This window comes from Protopterus annectens, chromosome 3.part1 (assembly GCF_019279795.1).
Source record: "Protopterus annectens isolate FY-2018-M chromosome 3.part1, PAN1.0, whole genome shotgun sequence".
NCBI classification, from domain to species: domain Eukaryota; kingdom Metazoa; phylum Chordata; order Ceratodontiformes; family Protopteridae; genus Protopterus; species Protopterus annectens.
The window spans coordinates 140,568,110-140,582,818 of record NC_056732.1 but is presented as its reverse complement, the minus strand read 5'-3'; the positions used below and the strand labels follow the sequence as shown (position 1 = coordinate 140,582,818).

At 37.5% G+C, this 14,709-nt stretch overlaps 1 protein-coding gene across 1 annotated transcript in view; it reads left to right on the top strand.

The window, feature by feature from the left end:
- Positions 1–14,709, top strand: part of ODAD2 (outer dynein arm docking complex subunit 2) — a 1,637,397-nt gene that overhangs the window by 1,144,058 nt on the left and 478,630 nt on the right. The window contains exon 15 of the mRNA XM_044066670.1: positions 4,356–4,598. Coding sequence (XP_043922605.1) covers positions 4,356–4,598 — 243 coding nt within the window. The remainder of the gene's footprint in view (positions 1–4,355; positions 4,599–14,709) is intronic.

Sequence of the window (14,709 nt, the reverse complement as noted above, 5' to 3'; positions counted from 1 at the left end):
CTCATACTTTTATTGCTCATTACAAACTGGACATCATCTCCAGAAACAGAGCTTCAATTGGTTCTGCAGTTATCTGGAACATCCTTCCATGAAGGCCACAGAAGGTTGCCATAAATGGGGACTCTGTCCCATTCATTGAGGAACAAATAAAAATGACATCAGATATAAAAGTTATGTACTCACCATAACTATGCATCTGTGTTGTCCATTTTCATTCTTCCTCAACTTCCCTCCCACCTTCCCCCATCCATGTCTTTGGGAGAGCCCTAATGGAATTATTGATAGAAGTCATAGTTCCTGTTTGAGCTCCTGATCTTTCAGCTATCACTTTCTATTATATCAATGTTAAGATACCTTGTTTTGATATTATATAAATGCAGTAAACTCAATCTGAGGTAACACAGTGGTCAGGGCCATTATGGATAAGGGAGGATCTTGAGAGTCAGATCCTAGAATCTAGAGAAAGTGGCTGAGTCAGATTTGAGGATTGGATCCAAACCCATTTGTTGAGGAAGACTGAACATGGACAACACAGATGCCTAGTTATGGTGAGTGGATAACTTTTATTTCTAATCTTCTCTAACTTGTTCTTTAACTGTTTGAACAAAAAAATACAAAACAAAAATCAGAAATAAAGTATTAACACATCGAAGAGAGAATTCATCAGGGTCAGGTTTATATATTCAATGAAGCCAATAAGATTCAGGCAGGCATGAAGCTACTTTGGTGTCTACTAGTCTTGTTGCAGTGTTATGAGCCACTTGCATGATGTAGTTGGCTATCAAAAGTATAGTTAACATCTGGGATGTCAAGTCTCTGTCTGGCAACCCTTCCAGCAACTAGATCATTTTGTAAGATAAATAGGTTATGGCATATGACTTCTTATGTAGTGTATAAATAGTGGTGATCTACATTGTAAAAAAAAAAAAAAAAGGTCTTACTAACATTGGGTATTGCAAGCATGGGGTCTACTATGGGAGACTTTTTCAATCTAGCACCTTGGCAAAAAAAGCCTTCAAGGAGTACAATAAAGTTCAAATAACACTCTAAGTACATAACACCCATAAAACAGTCAACAAATCAGATACATCAATTAATTAAATATTTACAATTAAGCTCAGTGTTTAACCCTGTAGGTATCAATGTATTATATTTTAAAATAAATATAGCTTTTTCTATATAACAATTTATCTTTCACAGAAACCAGTTCACCAACATCAGTATTAACCCTTTCTAAGATCTTTCCTTTCAGAAGTCTAAAATTACTTGAATGGTGATTTTTAAAATGAATTGCTAAAGGATTACCACAGTTACCATTTCTTATATCTGTAATATGTTCCTGAAATCTCACTTTAAACATTATTTGACTTTCTCCCACATAAAATTTCTCACAAGGACACTTTAAAGCATAAATTATTCCAACAGTATTGCAAGAAAAAACTGAAGAGGACTAAAACTAACTCCATTAATCTTAGAAAAACTAATAACAATAAAAGAACAAATAGAACAATTCCCACATGCAAAAGTATCTAACCTAGAAAACTCTAACCTACTAACTCGTTTGTGGCATCTAAACCTACTATGTATCACAATATCAGCTATGCTACATCCTTTTTTAAAAGAAATTAAATGTTTCCCATTTAAAATTCCAGCCAGTTTACTTCCTTAAATATCATAAGCCAGAAAAAATACAAAAGCTAAGTAATTTTATCAATAAGGACATTGCAAACATTAACAAAATAAATGTCCTTTCTATCACATGAAAACTCACTAGAATGTTGTAATTTTGGAACACTGTAATTGACAAAAGGGAAGTAATTCATTCTCTTATTATCATCCATTTTTTAACCCGTCTTTTACCCACTAACTCACTAATACTATAACGAGAACTCATAACTCTATTCCATCAACATCCATTCTATTATAGCCCCTTTGAATTTTTCTGTGGCTGTTGTTTGCTTTTCCTTCTTCAGTTGGTGGTTTGCTAAGACTTTTTCAGTCCTTGGAAGGCCAGAGGGTCTTGTTAGCCCTATTTAGGACAGGGATCACAACAGCAGGATTTTCCAGTAGTGGACTGATCTCCAGCTGTACTATTTTCTTGAGTGGAGAACCAGCCAGAGGGATGGTTGGGAGAATCAGAAAGCTTCTTAAAGGATGCTATCAGGAGAGGAAGGTGATCAGTGGGCCATCCTGCCTTTTGCTTCATTATTTTCAAATCATTCCTAAACTGAGTGTTATCCAGGGGATCTATGTTAAATTATTGAATGTACACGTTTAATATTTGGAACATAGATTCTACAGCATCAAAATTGCAAAACATCTTGTATGATAAAAACAATTCTGAAGTATCTATTTTTTTTTTGTTTTTCAGGGGCAAACCTGTTTGCACCCCCTACACCCTCTGCTTAGTATACATACCAATGCTGAGATTACACTACAGATGGGAAAGGGGAAAAACTGGCTCCCTGATATAGAGTGATTTTGGACAACCACCTACCATCACATTTCACTGTTTTGTAGTTTTGATGTTGTGGGTCCAATTTTATGATTGCATTTGATAGTATAACACAGATTCATCGGGGGGGGGGGGTGAGCAGGGAATTAGCTCCCCTCATCCTTACCTAAATTCATAGTGGGAGACTCCTGAAAGGAGTCTACATGGTCCCGCTTGCCTTTTCCTGGAAAGGATGAGTCCATGGAGGAAGAAGAAGAAGAAGAAGATTAGCCTTATTTAGAAGCAGCAAGAGCATCTTTCAGAGGCCCTCTAGTCCATCTGCCCTGCTCAAATAGATGGTGAACAGCTGAGTTGCCAGATAAAATAATGTCTGTTGTCAAGGTCAGCTTGAGCGCATGTGCTGAAAGAAGACAAAGGCTGCAGGGGCTGCTTTTATTACATCAAGGTGGACACAGTCCCACTCTCCTGAGCTGATGGAATTGACAGTGAATGGCCAAGGCTGAAACCTATCAAAACTATTATTCTCAAACTCAGTCCCAAGAGCATGTGTACAACTACCAAGACCAAGAAACTGTCTGACTTTCTGGTTGAGCAAACAGCATCTGGAAAAGATGATCCTGGCAATGGAAAGGGTAGCCCCACAAATATCGGGACCATCACAAATGCTGAAGAGTTTAACCCAAATTCTGTGACTGGAGACTCCACTGACTTTGATATTAAAAGTGTCAGAGACATTGATATTGACAGCAAAGTCGATGTTAGTAGAATCTTCTCTGAGGCCTACAATCCCACCATCAATACAAAAACCCAGACTGACACTGACACAGCATCAGCCTCATAGGGAACAGAGACAGCAGGAGGTCCATTGAGAAGTTGTACAGAGAAATTTGTAAAAAAAAGTGCCTAGCCTTCTCGGTGTTAGTGGGGGAAGGCTTAAGACATTAAATGCTGCATCTTGAAAAAAGCCTGCACCATTGCTCTATAGTCTAAAATCAACTGAGATGATCTTGACAGGGCCTTATAGACATGGAAGAGGAAGGCCTTGAAGACACTCACAATTTTCTGACATATGTACCAGATGCAAAATACTCACCTTCATTCCTCAATTGTCTGACTGGTTAACACACTGAAGCCACAATGACAGGTATGTGAAAAACACCAGAAGAAGAAGAAGAGGAAGTTGAGGCAATATCCTTAGATCTGGACTTCTTGGAAACTGGACCTGGAAAGTGATCCTTAGTATGAGTGGATCAATTCTGTCTTTTTGTTTCTTTCATAATTTTTTTCCTAACCTTAAGCTTGTCAATCGAAGACTCAGCTCAAGCCTGAAGAGGTTGATCTCAACAAATAAAATGACATCAAAACCTCAACAGGAATGGGTACAGAACTACACTTAAAAAAGGCAAATTTCTTTGTATCCTGGAGCTGTTTTAGGAAAGTGACCACTTAGTGCAAGACAAAAGAGATCTAGGGAGGTACTTCCTTTGGAGGGCATTATGGATAAGGAGATGAGCCAGTAGCCTGGGCAAGCTGTAGGTGGCAGACTATCTACATTCTCATGTCTTTAGTCCAAGTAGTTGAAGAGAAAGGAACTCTCCAACTCAGATTTGAATGTCTGTATATTATCTAAAGGCCAGTTGTTTGTAATTCTTCAAGAGCTGGAAGACAAAGAATTAGTCAGACCAGGATGGCAACAGTCTTAGAAGGGCAGCATAAAATTATGTAGTACTTCTTGGTATCAAATACTTTTCATTGTGATTATGCTGGTGTATAAAAATTATGGACCTGATGGAATGTATGGCCTTTTTTACTATATCTATTTCCTTTATAGGCATATGTGATTTACACTTGAATTCATAACTCTGTTTTTAAATTAAATATATATTTTTATGGTTTATAGATTTCAAGAGTACAAAGTCATAGAAACATTGGTTGCGCTATTGACTGGTCAGCCAGAAGAAGTGTTGGTTAATGTCGTAGGAGCACTGGGAGAATGTGCGCAGGAACCAAGTAATCGTGCTGTAATAAGGAAATGTGGTGGGATCGCACCTTTAGTCAGTCTCCTCACTGGAACTAATCAGGCCCTTCTCAAAAATGTCACAAGAGCAGTGGGAGCGTGTGCAGCTGAACCAGATAATATGGCGTAAGCACCTTTTATCCACTTCACAAATGTTTGCACTTTGTAAGATAAGTCACTGTATGTTTACTTTTTAGATGTGAATTGATTCACAAAAATCACTCAAGATAAAAAAAATAAATGGACTTTGCACATAAAGTTAGCTAGTAAAATGACCAGGGGGGGGGGGGGGTCAGAAAAGAGTAGCTTTGTGTGAAACACCACTCAGTGCAATTGCATTTGGTTAAACTTTCTTCCTTTCACAGAATATGGCTAGATATGCCTTTAAACTAAATGGTAGTCTTTTTCTGGTCCCAAAGTTTCCCAACAATGTGTGCTTATCACAGCATCAGCTTTCATCAGTTACTTGTATCTTGCAATACTGAAGTCAGTCTCCTGGTTTGTATTTCATATTAGATGCCATCTTAGGTATTGCATTTTTTTTTTTTTTTATGCTTGGTCATTGGACATGTTTTCACTTAGCTCTTTCTTGAATTAGAAGTTAATGATAGTCTGCTTTTCTTTTTAAATTCTTTATCAGTAGTATGTGAAGGAAAACATCCTATGACTATTATCTTCTAGCACTCACAATTTTCTAGTTTTCTTAATTGTACAGAATTTCAAATATTTTGCATTTTTATTGGAATTTCACGTATTTGGTCTTCAACATCTTCTACAAGACATTGTCCCACAAAAAATCTTCCTAATGATTTTCATACAAACTGTATTATTTACCTTGGGATGAAACATACCTTTATGTATTGTAAACTTTGCATGATGTTCAATGCCAATACAGTTTCCCAAGTATGAAAGCTTTGGAGGTCTTTCTTTAGGGAAAGGTAAGTCGAAGTGTAAGATGTGGAATTATAGAGGGCAGACAAGTAGGAGGGTGCAGCAAAGAAAACATTCCCTAATATGCACCTGAAATTTCTGGGGCAGAAAATTCAAAAGCATTGAAGAAGCAGGTTACAATACAAAAAGGAAAAGAAAAAAAACAGAAAAGATAACCCCATTCTATATAAAGCTAGTTAAATTAACTGAAGTAGTAATATTAAAATTGATAGGTACATGGATGTCCACTGGTTGTGGTGGGTAGCTTTTGCCAACTCCAACATTAAAACGAAAATCCTACGTTTGGCTTAGGCAACTTGCAAGGCTTCAAACGTGCTAGCTGTTTCACAAATCCTACAAATAAACTATATCAAATCAACACAGGGATGTATGAGTAGATGTTTCTATGAGGACAGCAACTGGATCCTTGTCCTTCACAAATTCTTCTCACTCTATACCTTCTATTTCAGGCTTTTTAAAATAACCCAAGTCTCTAATTGCTTCCATGTAAAGACAAAGTGTTGTAATAAAGGATTCTCTAGAAAGGAGCAAATATTGTAAAACTGGCAGAATGCCCCCCTCAACACCCACAAACACAGACACATACTATTCTTACTAAAGTAGATGACGTCTCAGCAGTGTCTTATGTTCTGCACAGAAGAAAAATCCCTTTAGGAAAATGGTAAACCTAATAAAATTTCATTATTGCTGTTGGGAGATGGAAAGCAGGTATTGTTCCTAAAAAAGAATTACTTGTTTATATCAGAGCTCAAAGAACAGAGCCTTTGCTAAAACTTTCTATTTTCCCACAGACTGTAAATAAAATGCATAGCATTTCAGAAAGGCTAGGCATGTTGTCATTTAGAAGGAAATTAATTAGTTTAGTTCCCCAGAACAGGCCAGATTTTACATGCCCATCTAGGCTGACCCAGGAGAAATAACTCTGTGACATATCCTTCAAAGAGAGACTTGTTTTAGCTACATTCTCATTACACTGTTCAATAATTTATTTATGACTGAGTACCTGCTCCTTTTGCAGTTTCCTGTATTATATGATCTGTGCCAATGTGGACTGATATTTGCATTACACTTGGACCGTACTAGATTACTAGAGTATGAATAATTTTAGTCTGTAATCCATTACCATTAATTCTCATACTTGCTTCTTTTATGTGTATCTTTTCTCATGGGTTCATAGATTCTAGCCTCAGAATCCCATTTTATTAGTGCGCTGCAACATGAATAACTGCTATTTAATTTTGTTCTCTTTCTATCAGGATTTAAGGGGGTCATACCATGGATAAATTTGATTCCCATCCATTCGTCCAGGTTATACCTGAACAGGGTCAAGGAGTCACTTTCCTTTACATGTAAATGCAGTCTATTCCATAAAAATGTGATTCTTTGAGAGAGAGTTATCTCACCAGAAGGTCCTATTTATGCTGCAATGGAAGTTTAGTCCCTTTGAGTGGGTGCTTAGCTGGTTGTTTCTGTTGCAGATGTGTGGGAAGTCACACAAGAATAGGTCCTGTGAGGATTTGTATGTGAGGCAGAGTTCTCGCCTACGGTGTGTAGCAGACACAGAAGACAGAATGTCCTCTAAGGTTCTCTCTGTAGTATAAGAAAGACATGTCCTTGATTCTGTTAGTGAGGCACCACTGCAGTCTTTTGAGGTGAGTTATATATAGACAAGTACATAGCAAAAGGGGCATTATATTCTATTACGGATCAGATGAGAGAGGAGTAGAGTGATGATAAAGGCCCTTGACCAGGAGGATATACCTCTGGTAATCAGTTTCTCTAAATAAAAGGCTTTCCTAAGGATACATGGTGATTAAAGGATAGTTCATTATCAATGAAAGTGCCCAGGACTGTGATTTTCAAAGGGGTGTCATCTAATGTGATAGGTGCATGGATGTGCATGTTTGCCAGAAGGCACAATTCTGCATTTCTTGGCATTTAGCTAAAGGCATGTTACAAACTGTACTTTGTATATTTTAGGCCCTTCTGAGGACCCTGGAAGTCATCTGGAGCATTTATGACAGGTTTTAGTTTGAGTATGAAGTCAGCCAGAGACCCCTGACATTGACCTTAAAACCAAGAGAGATGACACCAATACTGAAGATAATTGGCCCAAGGATCAGTCCTTGAGAGGCACCACTAATAATGAGACTCTTCTATGACAGCATATTTCCTATACTAATAGACTGGGTTCTGTCAATAAGCCAGTTTGCTATCCAGCTGGTAGCATAATGGTTTACATTTAGTTTCATTAGACTGTCAATTTTGTCCAAAATGAAGCATGGTATCAAAGGCCTTGACTAGGTCAGGGTGAGCAGTGTGAACTAATCTGCCTGCATCCAGTGTATCAATAACTTGTTCAAAGAAGTCCACTAAGTTTAGGAGGCAAGAGCTACCTTTAAATACCAAAACAGTTTTGCTAAAGTGATTGTAGACTGCTGACGTCCTTGTTAATAAGTTCCATGATGATGCTCTCCATTGTTTTACAAATAAGACGGATGAGGCTTTTATATCTATAGTTTCTTGGATCAGTGATGAGGCCTGTCCTGTGGAGTGTGATGACTTTATCAGTTCTCCATACATAAAGTGCAAATTCAGTGGAGAGGATGAGCTTGAAAAGTTTCAGTGGCAAGTCCATAAGGCTGTGCTTTGTGCTGAAAAGAAGTAAATCCTCCACATTGTGTGACTCACAGAGATAGTATTTTTGGCTTTGGAGAGAGACATCTGGACTTGCTCCACAGTGATCTGTGGGTAGGCATGCTAATATGTGGGGGAACGTTAGGGGAAAATAGGGATGTATGGTCTGAGGTAAATTTCTGGTAACATGTTGGCTGTACCATCTGGGGATGATTATGTGTTGGTGGTGAGTATCACTTCTAAGTTTCTAAATAGTTGAAAAAAAAAAGCTTTGGGTTGTCCTGACATAAGTAGCAATTTTCAGTTCATACTTGCCTTTGGACGATTTAATATAGTTTCAGATCTCTATATTAATCTTTTTGAGTTCAGTTGCAGAGGTTGGGATATTACGTTTGCCCTTGCATACCATATGTTTCTTCCTGTTAGTGTAAAGTTTATTTATAGTAGGGTTCCACCACACAATTTTATTCCTGAATTTGATATTTTATTTGCATCTGCAGGGGACGGATGCCTAAGTGCATGCTTCAGTTGAGCACAGAAACTGTCCATGAATGTTACAGTGTGAGAGACATGGTCATCAAGGGGAGGGGATAAATTTCATCTGTTCATCAGCTCATCTGCTTTAGGAATACTGTCAAAGTAGAGTAGCACGGTGGTAGATCTAAAATATGTAGTTAGTGAACTTTATATCAAATTCCATTTTGAAAGATAAAGCAGTTCAGAATGGAATTTGAAAATTACGTTTTTTTGGCAGCATCGTTTCCACACATAACTATTTGTTGTACTCAGCATTGAAGTAACTGCACCTTCATAGTAAGGGTATTCCTCCTACAATGTCTTTCATCAGTGCCAAAATACTAATATCAAAATGTATGATGAATAACAGCAATGTCTGAATTTTCATAGCTAACAATATTCAGAGTGCCAGATTCTAAAATGATGGTGTTGCAGTGTGTCTCCACCATGATGTTCGTGTTGCAGCATTCCTATTCAGAAGACACAATTCCTATGCACTACTGTAGAAGAAACACTGCATTACACCACAGTTACATCACAATCACTACACCAGCATCAACCACACATGCACCAACAGCAGATAATGTAATTCCATAATATTCTATATTAATGAACCACTTTATCTGTGCAAGGCTTATCTTGCTGAACACTGAAACCATTCAACACATGCTGACCATCAGCAGCATTGAACTAAGCAGATGGCAGAAGCTCACAATGTAGGGATCTCTGTACATTTCTAAGACAGCGATGACAGAGCACTCTATATCTATAGCAAGACTGTGACAATGTCTTGCACATCTTGGTTCAGAATGCTGGCTTACAAGGGGGAAAATCAAGCAGAGTAAGTAGGCTGTAATACATCTGGGTGGCATTCACTAACCAGACACTATATATAAGCAATGTTTATATTATGGTAGCATTGGTAAGGATAGTTGTGCAGGTGAAGGGTTCACAGGCAGTGCTATCCAGAATGTGTCATAGCCAGCTGGGTAAAGCACTGTAAGCTGATGTATATTGACTGGATTCCCATGAGCATGTGCAGTATATGTGGCTGGATGCATTTGGCTGTCTATGACAAACCCAGATTGTTTTCCATGTTATTTTTCACGTTTTATTCTGAGTATTTTATTTTTTCAGAACTATAATGACTTTTTGTTTTTATTACATAGTTTAGCACTCAGATGACTGCTATCTGAAACCATCTTGTGTACTTCTCTGCATTCATTAGCTTACTGCAACGTAACATTACTTGTTTTTTCAGCATCCTTCAAATGGATCTTGTGTTTGCTTTATGTGTAGCCCATTATGCTGGTGTCCTGGAGATGCTGAACTTTGCAATTTGTCATCCCTTTGATTAGAAATTTTTAATCTTTACTCGAGATGGTTACATAGAACCCCCTTGAATTGTTTTGGCAGTAATGTAGAAGCTTCCTTTGAATGCATGTATCCATGATCTTCGGTGTGGTGGGACCCTTTGCACTTTGGTGTTTTGCATGACTGCAGTTTTTGTGACTCTGGAATCATCAGTGGTTTTGATTTGCCCTCAGTTTAGCCATGGAGTAATAGGAGACTTTGCTTTTGTTTGTAATGTACTTAGCAGCCTGGGGGCATTGCCAATTTATTTATTAGTGCTATGCAATGATGAGCAGTTTGTTTTTGTTAAGCCTCATGACTAAATTTTGTTGCCACTGATGTAAAAGCAGTGGTAAAAACACACATCATATCTTGGCTTATTGATCTGTCTTTAGAGACATAAAGTCGTGTATGACATGAAAGATCTCCTTGACTTTTACTGCCTGGTGTTGCAGCTTTCTAGAGTGCTGTGTTATTTGCAAACATTCTATGGATAAAGTTCTCTGGGTATTTTTGCCTTAAATAATGCTGCATACTTTGTAATATGCCTTTCTTATTATGCATTTAGTATCAAATTACAGTGCTTCAGTTTATACATAAATCCTCAGAAAATGCACTCTTGGATAAAGCTGAAGTTAAAGCTGAATGCAGATGATGCAGAATTCAGTAGTGAGGCTTTTGGCAGCTACTCCCACTTTTGTCATATTACTTTTCTACTGTGATATCTCATTAGCGACCAGCTGCTGCCAGTTGCATTTTAAAATGTTACTAACACATTGAGCCAAGCATGATCAGGATCCTGCTTATCAGAAAGAGCTGATTTGTTGCTCTGTTGCTGCCACATGCCTCGGGTCATCAGGGAGGCCTGTTAATTCTTCTAAAGCACCTGCCTTGAATGTTCTTCCTAGTTTTCATATCCTGCACTAATTCTCTGGAATTAATTGCTTTCGTTGATTCAGGCTTGTGACTCCAAAGCTCCTTCAGTAGACACATCTTGTTTAATTTATTTAGGTTAGTTAACCTTAACTCCTTGCAGTGTACAGTGCTGAAATTTTACAGTTTTTTTTAAAAATATTTTTGCTTTTATTTTTTTCACCATCATATATGGCCACGGTGGTGCAGCGGTTAGTGTTTTCGCCTCACAGCAAGAGGTTCTCCCGTTCGATTTTCGGCTGGAGTGCCTTGTGTGTGGAGTCTGCATGCCCTCCCCGCGGTCGAGTGACGTTAAAGACATGCAGGTAGGTGCGTGCGTGAATGGGTGGGCCTTCTTTGAAGGTTGGGCGTTGGGCTGGCAACTCGGCACCGTAAAAATCCACTGCCAATCATTAGCAGATGGGAGTTTCGCTGTGGCGACACCTAACTGGGAAAAGCCGAAAGACATTACTTTTATTTTTTCACCATCATATGCTGTTTGATGTGAGTTATTTATTACCTTGTACAATGTATTGACAGTAAGCATTTAAATATTTTAATGAATAACTAAAAAAATAGTAATAATAATATTCCTGTTGATAAATATTGATAAAAGTTATTATTTTCTATCTTGAATGTACTAGTGCTATTGCTATGTCCACTGCTTATGTTTACAACACTTCAACAAACTATGACCTAATTCATAAGATACCATCCCCCATTTGAAACAGACATTGGTGAACAAGCCGTCATGAACAGACCCTACTTTCTGGAACAAACCATAAGTTGAAATTAGGCATCCAGAAATCCAGTTTAAGAAATCCCTTTCGGAGTACTGCTTTAAGGAAGCTGTTTGCGAATGTTTTTGGGTTAATGGTTAAACTATTCAAAAAGCTTAAAATTAAAATTCTAAAAATGTATACATTCCCTGAACTGTTTTCCTTTGCCATTAAATGCTTTCTTACCCCAGTGTTCTCTTCTTAGCCTCTAGGTGTATCTCTTTATTCTCTGTTTTTTTTAACTCCTTCCATTTGAAATTTTCATTTCAAGGAAAATCTAATTAAACCTTTAAGAAGCAATTTCTTGTAGCCAGACTGTAAATTGATAAAACCTGTTGTAAACCTGCTTTCTTATTAGAAATTCATAAAACCTGAAAACATTATACTTTCTAAAATGGTATGCTAACTATATTTGAACTGTCTAACGTTTTTCAACTGTGTAAACCTAACAATCTGTGATATTTAAAGTGTATAATTAAGTTTACTTACATTGTTTATGCCTGGGTGATGTGAGAAAAGGGTCTTTAGACAAGTCCACCTACCCAGTTACCAAACAGAAAATAAATAGATTTAAACATATTTGTCAGACACTACAAGCTAAATGCCCAGATCGAAAGAAGGACAGACTTTGGTAGGGAAGTGTTGCACAGAATCTTGTCTTGGATGCCAGTGAACTGACTGGGATCTCCCCTCACCCCATTAAAGAATATTGCAGTAACAGTTGTCCCAAAAGAATGAACAGAATGTGTATATTTTTGAGGTAGCCAACATAAAAGCAGATCTTCACAGAAGACATGGGTGTAGTCTCTTGTGACAAGGGGACTACTCATCAAGAGCCAGATACTTGATAAGTGTTCATCAAGTGTCCTGATGAGTGAGTGCCATAAGTGAAAACAGGAAAGCACTGTCATCAGTGATGGGGGGAAATACTTTATACATTGTTAGGACTATTCCTTATTTTCTTTGATAGTACAGTCTCGGAGTCGATGGATATGAGCAGGAACTGGGGTGTGCACACATTCATTTACTGACTTTTTTGAATGTTGACATGAAAGCTTAGCAGTCAAAGTGTTAGTCTCTTGACAAACTGGCTTTCAAGTAGTTCTGTAAATATTGGGAATTTCAATGAACTAGTGTTTGACAAGCTGGATGTTAAAATTATGGTCCAGAAATATGGATATTTCTATAGTAGATTTTAATAAGAGTGCCTTCTGATTGCTTTGTATATATTGGCATGGTGTGCTTATAATTTTATTATTATTCAACTACTTTTTTACCAGAAGTTGCAAGTTTGTTAAAAACTACATGAGGTAACAAAGTGCTTATATGAAGTGCACACCAGTTGATGCAACCTAAGGTACTTAAGTATTATCGCAGCCAGATTTGTAACCTCCTTTAATTCATTATGTCTCTGTGAAATGACTTTATCTGTAAGTAAAACAGGGGTGCGTAAAGTCCCAATTACTGTTATTTCATATTGGTGAAATAAGAAAGGCAGCCAGGATATTGTCAACCAACTGCAAGCGGATGACATCTCTCATCAATCGCACATTGTAAAACACAGAGCCTAGAACCATGTTGGGTCCTAAAATGACCAATAAAGCATTGTAACTGCAATCTTGTATGTGTATGTTATGCAGGCAGGACTTCACTTTAGCCAACCAAATACCTGCAGGCAAATACCTGATTAAATGTTTCACAGAAGTACTGGCCTACCTGTCTTACACAGTTTCTTAAAGGAAAACTTTCAATAGATGTATTTGGAGCTAAATTATATGCTCTGTTTGATTATTTGGTCTTACTTCGTATCCTTCCACTTGATGTGGCTAACAAGCGATGTGTTATTCAAAGGCAAAATATAATGCTGATCAAAATCTGGTAGGAACACTGCCTGAAGTACAACCCTGGACATCCTATTTTACACACACAGAAAGGTTTAAAATAAGTGAAGCTCACATAGCGCACAGCAGCAGTTTCAGAGACATGGTTGCAAGCGATGTCAAGTTCAAAGGCAACATTTTCTGTTGATCAAACTGTTCTATGAACAGCGCTTGAAGTAGATCCGTAGACATATGCTTTACATACACACACACACACACACACACACACACACACACACACACACACACACACACACACAAAGGTTTATAATAACTTAAACTCACATTGTGACCAGCACCACTTTCAGAAATAGTAAGCAGGAGTTAACACACCGCTTTTCATTACAAGATAAATTAGTTTTGCAATGACATAGCAAATTAGGGCTGTCACACTACTCTGTGAAAATATTCTAACAGACATTATGAGATCAGACATGATAACGGAAGCGTGCGTCTGTAAAGCAAGCAAAACAAGAAGAGTATTTCTTAAATTGTTCCTGCTCCTAATGTAAAGTTTTTGGCCAGTAGTAAGGACTATGATCAGCAGTTTGTAGTGTTTCAGTCACTCATTTGTCTGCAGGTATACGCATTTCTCAACCGCAAAAATCTGGTTCTGATAATAAGTAAGTACCCACCTTAATGAGACTGACATTACCATTACACAGGGGGACTTTTAAAATCTTTAAAACTAGCTAATGATTGATGCCACTGTGTAAAAATCCAGAATTAAGAATGCCTCCCTCAAAGATGTATTGAACTGAATAGTTTACATAACTTTATCTTCTGCAAAACTGGGCACTCATTTAAATATGGTAACTTTTTGTGACATGGAAGGTCACATTTGCAGTCCTGTAGTACTTGGCTGCCACCAGTACAATAAGAGCTGGTGTTAATTGCATGTTTCTCATTTTTTCATTGCCATAAATTCATTTGCTTTCCTATATTTCTAAATATAAAATGCTACAGTTTTTCTTAATATGTCAAGTACATTGTCTGTGTTTCTGTTTATTTACCTGTGAATTGCTTGCATAGAAACTAAACTTCATTAAAATGCTAACAATTTCTGCTTATAGATCATGTCAAACTCGACCTTAAGTAGGACAGCTGGGTTGATTGATCTTGCACAACTATAGATGGTTACTATTTCACTGTTTTCTAATTGTTATATTTGATCTTCATTACTGTTTGATCAGTTATTAGGAGAACTTG